We start from the raw sequence: 7,826 nt of genomic DNA, 5'->3' as shown, positions 1-7,826 counted from the left end.
ATTTTGGACATTTAAAAGGTTTTTCAGGTCCAAGGTTAAATGTTCATTAAAATTTAAAGTTACCAATCTTTGATAATATGTTCTTGTGTTTTGCCATTACCATTATATTACTTTAAAATGGTTTGAAAGCGAGGCTGTAACTTTGTGTTTCAACTTGGTGGACGAGGAGGAGCACCGGTGGGGGGGCCGGTGCTCTGATGCACCCACAGTTAGTGGAAGACCTTTTCATTTTTAGTGTTAAGAATAAAGCCAAAACTTACATGGCTTTATTGATTTATCCTTATTCAATAAATCAGGATATGAGTACTGATCGGGCTTGTCAGATTAATAGTACCTTTCAAAAATAACCTTTTAGCAGGTATTAAACATACTACGAAATATAAATATGTTAAAACTGAAGTGATTTAATTAATCTATATAATGTGTTTCATTTGGTGATGGAACTGCTGACAAAGGAACTTTGCAGTCATATTCTAATTTATGGAATCAGCCTTTATGTACTCAATGCTTACCTACTTGAAAACAGTTTCATAATTCAGCAATATTTTTTGTGCAGAATTATCACATAGTTGCCTTTTATTGTCTGATTTTATCAAGTCCTAAAAACAACAACAAATCAAATCAACAACATGAGATTCTGTAGCAATCGAAATGTTATTAAACGTTTCAAAAGCAGAATAAGTAACTTCTGTGTAAACCAAATGAATCCTCGTTTGTGCAAACTTTGTATTTTTCAATTATGCGATTCTAATTCCACAGAATCAGAATTCAGAATTCTGATTCAGTTGGCAAAACCTTTTGTTCTGCTGACTTACAAATAGCAGATGAGATATGATCTGTCTTTAATACAGCAAATATTAAAGATGCAAAACCTTTTTTGGGTTTGGTTGGGGCAGCTGGTGAGTAGGGTTATTACTGGATTGTATAAAATGTGGCTTAAAGATGAGGTGCTGATGTTTGGATATGTAAAATATATATTCTCTCTGCATATAAATCTATAAGTAGTTTGGTTTCTGTCAGTTCTGTAAAGATCCAAGAGAGAACAAAACGAATTTCTCTTTTATGTCGCCCAATAATTAAATTTTACTTAATTGTCGTGGTAGGAGTCAGTAAATACCTTCGGCAGAGATGAGTTCAAGTGCATCAGGAATTGACACTAAAAAACCGCAAAAACATTTCCCACACAAAAAAGTACATAAAAAACACCAAAGAGAACCTTCTGTCCTTCGCACATTTATGTTTTTGAATTTTCATTTTGCGATCATTAGCAAGTGATCCCCTGAACACTAGCGGTGATTGATCAGCCATCTTAAACACCTGCACTTCTGATTATCTGTGACTAAATCTATGTGGGTCTCGTTATTTTTGTGTTAACTGAACCGAAATACTCCGAACTGCGCAGTAAGGGTGCATGCTAAGGTGATAAAGCTAAGCTAGCATGACTAACCTACTCTCCACTTTCTTTATATAGCCTATATTTTTTAAATAAAGCAAATGTGATCCCTTTGGACCTTGTTATCTTGCTATCGTAGTGTTGACAATATCGAAACTTTGCGTCCCCTTCTCAGATTCTTTGCTTGATTGCGTCATTTCCCCGACCACCGATATTCCTGACTCAATGCAAAGCAACAGCGCATGTGGCGCACAGCCACTGCGCGCACAGTAAGTCACGATGTCCAATCCACTAGATCACTGAGTGGACTTGCCATTTACGTTTTACAAAGGAATTTTTAAAATCCTTAACTATCTGTTAATGCTTTGAATACAGCGTGCAGCTGCTGCCGAGTTACTGTCCGCACATGGATGCAGGCACATAAAGAAAAAAATGTGCAGAAAACATTGGTGGGGACTTTCCCTGTCAGGCCAAAGTTGGTGGGGACATGTCCACAACAGTCCTTCAGGAAGTTACGCCTATGTCTGAAAACAGCAATATTATCGTTTATCGCGATAACTGCTGGATCAATTTATTGTCCAGCAGAATTTGTTATCGTGACTAGCGTAAAAACAATGACTATCCGATGTGATGTGCCTTTCTTTCCTCTCTTCCTCTAACATTTTGAGCGACGTCATTTGCGCTCACCGAGAGCATCTGCTGCTGTGAGACTCTGTCCAACTTCCTAAATATTACATTAGCATGTAAAATGCAAGTTTGTAACATTTGGAATCCAATTATTGCCCTCCAGGCAGACCTTTGCATCATGAATACTGCACACACTCATATTGAGATAACGGATTCAAGATATATTGTGCAACTTTATCTGAAACCAAATTTAAATTAAAAATAAAATGGTTTTGTTTTTTTCTTGTTTTGCAAGCTTTATTAAATACATTTTCTGACATGTTTCAACTTTAGAAACATCAAGATGTTACATTTGAGGCCGGGAAAACCAGATTACAAACTTCAGCAGGATGTTTTGTATCCCTACGAACAGTTTACTTTAGAGAAACATTTGACCAAAAGAGCTTCAAGATTATCTTGGCTGCATGATGTGATTGTGTGAAGAACCGACCCAGCAGTTCAGGATGCTGTGGTTGTGTTGTGCGCTGAGGGTGAAGCGGGCCAAAACATAGGAATCTATTAATAGGAAAACATCAATAGCAGTCTTGGGTCTATAGTTCAATGTCAGTGCAGTCTGTGTTCAGTCATGTGTAGTAATAACCCAGAAACAAGAAATACAGTTTCAACACAAGTACGCTATTTTTAGCTCTTAAAGAAAATAAAGCATTTCTAGAGTCGCTTGCATATTTTGTCCTGTTACCAAATTATATAAAGTCAGGTTATATTTTCTGATTTACCAATCACTTATTCAATTAAAGACAATAACTTTTTCATTATCATCGTCTTTTCATTTCATTAAGTGTGCCTTATCACCTGAAGGATAAAACCAGGTAGTTAATATTTTGTTCAAATATTAAACTTCATTTTTGGAAAATAAATAAATGTAATTTACAGAATAAAACTTTATCTGTCAAATTATACACATCGAATTGGTCTCTGCAACGCAAGCTTTCAATATTTTTGTAGCAACAATATTGATTTTTTTGTTAAATACATTTTATATTCTCCTTATATCATTTCTAATTCCAGTACTAACTTACTGAACATGTTTATTGTACTTTAAATACTTTGACATTACAGTTGCACCATATACTAGGTAAAAATGTATAGAAATATACCGTTCTGGTAAAATGTAGAGATGCTGTTTTGCTGAAAAGTACAATTTTAAAATCTAACCAGTTACAAAAATAGTAAAATTGAATTAAACTATTAAATTTAACAGAATACCAGCAATTGTAATTGTATTTCACAATGACATGGAGACGATTATGTTCTCTTTGGTTACTCAAAATATAATTAAGAACTGCCTTTTACTGTAAATTACAAAAGACACTATATTCTTGTTTATGGCAATATACAGAGAAAACATTCTTTGTTTCTAATGTTTAAGTTTCAGATGGATATAGAATGCATTGCATTGTGTAATACAAGCAAACAAATTTTCGATTACTTACATATTATGTTACCAAATTGTAATTTTAATAGATAATTTGATTTGTAAAACGTCTTCATGCTTCGGAAACCAAACCTGCCACCTTGCACAGCCTGTTTTAGTAGATAAATCATGCAGGTAATTGCATTTAGGCACATCTGACCACACTGAACCAAACATTGAGGAGTCTATAGTGACAGGACGTGGTGCTCTACTGCCACCTGATGGACTGATGTGGATATACACCCATATTTTCTTGACTTACTTGGTGAGCAAAAATCTTTACAATTCTGTTTTTCCCCCAGAAAATAATATTTACAATAAAAGCAGATGATTGATTTCATAGAATTTTATTATTAACAACAAAAGCTGAACTTGACAGATTTTTTTACATGTTGCATTTACTTCTTCGCTGTCTCCTCTTCCTTTGACAAGTTCTTTATGAACTCTTCCTTCTTTGCCTGGAGACGCTCCTCTCTGCGTTTGCGGGCCTCCTTTGTCTTGGTGCGGCGCGCCTCAGCCTGGTCGCTGCACGGATGAACAAGAGAAATTAATTTCAGCAACAAAATATCAGGTCGTTGTCTCAAAAGAAAAACTAAACGACGAGAAAACTTACGCCAGTAGCTTCTTGCGAGCCTTATCAGCCTTCAGCTTGTGGATGTGCTCCATTAGGATACGCTTGTTTTTGAACACGTTACCTTTAGCCCTCAGATAGAGACTGTGGTACCTGATATATAGACAGGTACTCATAGTAAAAGGAAGTGAAACACAAGTTTATTCACCACATTAATGGAGATGCCCACATACATGTGCCTGTCAATTTTCTTTGACTCCCTGTAGCGGCGAAGAAGACGGCGCAGGATTCTCATACGTCTCATCCATGTCAACTTTTCTGGCATACGAGCGTTGGCTGTACCCTTTCGTTTACCTGGGAGGGAAGCATAATGAAATGTAAAGCTCATTTAGAAATTCTAACAAGTAGACCTACAATCTGCATGCATACAGTGACAGTTAAATATCTATAACCGAGCATTTACAGTCCATGCATCAACAGCCATCTCCTTAGGCGTTTTCCATTTTGTCATATCACTGCCACATACTTCCAAAAAACTGTACATATTTCTTCCCCACTTCTATGTTGGCCAAAAAGTTCAATTCTCGTCACAACTACACAACTAGGAGTGTCATGAAAATAAATTCTACTGGACGATAAATTGTTCCACATGTTACTGCGAGAAACGATAATATTGTTGTTTTGAGACCATTTTTAAGTGATATAATGGTAATGGCAAAAACACAAGAACACATTCTCAAAAATCAGTAAAATTATAATATTTAACACTAGAACTGGAAGACATTTTAAATATACAAAATATACAAACAAAACAACAAATAAAATTAATTTTCACATATCTATAAACAATATTGTTCTTCAAAAAAAGGGCTAGTCGAGACCAAACTGAAGCCAAAATGATCCAGTTTTTGGCAGAAAGAGAGAAAGAAAAGAAATAAGCAATAAATCATGCTAATGGAAATTATTGGGTTTGTTTTAATTTATCATCCGTTTAAATGATTGATTGATTATTGTGACAGGCCTATACACAGATCCACACCTTAAAGATTCTGTTTTATAAAAAAAACAAATAAAAATTAAAATCTTGTATAAATTTCCTACCACTTTGTATTCATGTCCTGTTTTGTTTTGGCAGAAAATCCCCCCAAAAATACATTCAAGTTTGTGTTGAAACATGGCAATATGTCTAAAAGTTCAGGAGTTAATGCTACTTTGCAAGTCACAGTAAATAAAACATAGATTACTTTTACCATGTGAAAGTAGCTGAAAGTGAATTTGAAGTACAGAGAGTCATTTTTATTTATAATAACTCACCGTAGCCCATGTGACGTCCCTTGCGGCGTGCCAGAGTATTCTTGCGGCAGCGAGCACGGGAGTGAACGGTGACTGGCTTCCTGATAATCAAGCCATCCTTCACCAGTTTTCGGATTTGCTGCCCTGCAACACAAACGTAGAGCAATAAGACAAGCACAGCACATCACGGACAACAAAACACGCTTTACACTGTACTCTGAACTCACGAGAGTTTGCATTGGCGATCTCATTGGTTTCATTGGGATCCAGCCACACCTTCTTCTTGCCACAGCGCAAGACGCTGGAGGCCAGGCGCTTCTGGAGCCTGAGCATGCTTTATGTACAAAAATAACCACAAATATTAGGTGGATAAATAAGATTCAGATGTGTTTCACACTCAAAATACTCAAATATTCAGACCACTCAGTGCTTTTACTCCATTGTTAAAGTAACAATACAAATGTTTATATGAATTAGAAGAACAGAAATTGGTGAATGGATGAATGAATATGAGACACACTGATGAATGGATAGGTACACAGATCAGTAGGGAACTTGACAAGACAACTACTCTTCCCACTAAGCAAGAGCTGGGAAAAATAAATAATTAAATATATATATATATATATATTTAAATATAAATATATATATATATATATATATATTTAATATATATATATATATATATATCTTAGATTGTCACCAATTGCTTATACATTTAGAACTGGGGGAATCAATGTGACAGGGTAACCAACATTAACCAAGCTAATGAATTTTATAGCTAATAACTAGTTTGTGGTTGCTTGTAGAAACAGACACCTTTAACTCAGGTTGTAAACTCAAATATGAAAACCACAATGAGGTTTGGTTACTGGAATTTAGGTTTTGACAATCCAAAGAAAATTAAGTTTTCTGGGCTTATGGCAGACATTAATAATAAGTAATCAGAGTGAAGTGTTGCTAATTCGCAGCCACGCAGTGGATTCATGTTCTGACATGTCTTGTTACATGTTAGCATAGTTAGCTTTCCAACACAGGCCGAAAGCGGCTTTCTATGTGAAATTATTACATTCGACAAAAAACTAGAGTCAATTGTTTAAGTTTAAATGTCAAAACCAAAACATTTTTGTTTACCACGATAAAGATAAAAGCTAACAAGTGGGTAAATAAATATCTGCCTTACCTCATGGCTACCGATAGCTTGACAGACACGGAGGAAATAGAACGAGAGGAGACTGTACCATTTTAGCGATAAAGATGGGTGACTAGTTCACTTTGACATTATCATAATTGTCTAGTTCTTTACAATAAAATGAATAATGGAATAAAATATGTGATATTGGGCTAAAATTTATTTTAATATTCTGGAGATATTTAAGATAGTATGTTAATCTACGTTATGTTGAGCGTATTCCATTACTTTTCAATGGACAAGGTGGTACGGTCCAAAAACATGTAGTATGCTAATCCAACCACTAGAAGCCGCAGGAGACTTTCTGAAGTGACACTTCAATCTATTCAGGGTGCTGTAAAAATAGTTTCGTTTTTACATTATAAAACTATACTTTCTGAATAATTTTGATATATAAAGTTAATGTAAATATGGTCTTGTTGGTAAAGTGCCTCTCAAAAGTATTTGAAAGTGTTCACAATATTTCAATACATCCACAATCTTCAATAAGTCATTGGGATTTTCAGTGGTAGACCAATACGAGGTAGTGGATAGCTGTAAAGTGGAAGTAAAATAATTAACTTTTCCACAACAGTTCACATTTAAAAATGTGACATATGTGACCTGTATTTGTATACTTGTAAACCCCTAAATAGAATCTGGCATAACCCTTTGGCTTCATGTAACACTTAACTAGTATATGGAGGCCATCTAGTTAGAATATAATCCCTGCTGTCATGTAAATGTCTCAAACTTTTATTAAAGAACATCAGTGAACAAAAAGAAGAACTACTATAAGGACCAAGAAGCATAATAGTTTAAAATTGCTTAACAAGTTTAATATTTTGGCGTGGGTATCACAAACTCTGATCTCAGTTCCAAATAAAATTTGTGGACAGAACTGAGAAGGTGAGAAAAGCAGCTTTTAAATCTGATTTAGCTCCACCAGTCAAGATAAGATAAGATACTTTATTAGTCTCCCAAAGGAGGAATTTGTCTGGAAGCAGGGGCAAGGCAAGGTACAACAATAAAAACAATTCTTCAAAAAAGACAATAACCATAGATACATAAAAGTAACATTAATACAAAAAGTGAAAAATGCATAAAAACACAAACATCAGATTGGCAGTACATTCCCATAACCACTGCGTTCTTTCAGGAAGAGTAAGCCAAAATACTAGCAAAAATGAGAAACTCATGGAAGAAAACATAAGTCACATGGCTTTGGTATGACTTTGGCAATGATCAATAATCAAAAATTAAGAAATGTTTGTGAACTTTTCATTTTGAAAAGGTT

At 34.9% G+C, this 7,826-nt stretch overlaps 1 protein-coding gene across 1 annotated transcript; it reads right to left on the bottom strand.

The window, feature by feature from the left end:
• Positions 1-3,825: 3,825 nt before the first annotated feature.
• On the bottom strand, positions 3,826-6,641 carry LOC114152390 (60S ribosomal protein L19). The gene is made up of 6 exons (XM_028030278.1): positions 6,542-6,641; positions 5,586-5,692; positions 5,380-5,502; positions 4,299-4,419; positions 4,108-4,218; positions 3,826-4,019 (listed from the first exon to the last, which is right to left on the bottom strand). Exons 1-6 carry the CDS (start codon positions 6,544-6,546, stop codon positions 3,893-3,895), a joined length of 594 nt encoding a protein of 197 aa, XP_027886079.1. The 5' UTR covers positions 6,547-6,641; the 3' UTR covers positions 3,826-3,892.
• Positions 6,642-7,826: the final 1,185 nt, after the last annotated feature.

Source organism: Xiphophorus couchianus, chromosome 10, assembly GCF_001444195.1.
Source record: "Xiphophorus couchianus chromosome 10, X_couchianus-1.0, whole genome shotgun sequence".
Taxonomy (NCBI): domain Eukaryota; kingdom Metazoa; phylum Chordata; class Actinopteri; order Cyprinodontiformes; family Poeciliidae; genus Xiphophorus; species Xiphophorus couchianus.
Note: the sequence above shows the minus strand (reverse complement) of the source record. Positions and strands in the feature narration are given on the sequence as shown.

Bases quoted from the DNA above. Each gene is read 5' to 3' on its own strand.
- LOC114152390 (XM_028030278.1), bottom strand. The intron at 5,503-5,585 runs GTGAGTTCAGAG...TTTGTGTTGCAG, and splicing joins GATCGCCAATGCAAACTCTC to GGCAGCAAATCCGAAAACTG. The intron at 4,020-4,107 runs GTAAGTTTTCTC...TCATCCGTGCAG, and splicing joins GCTCGCAAGAAGCTACTGGC to CGACCAGGCTGAGGCGCGCC.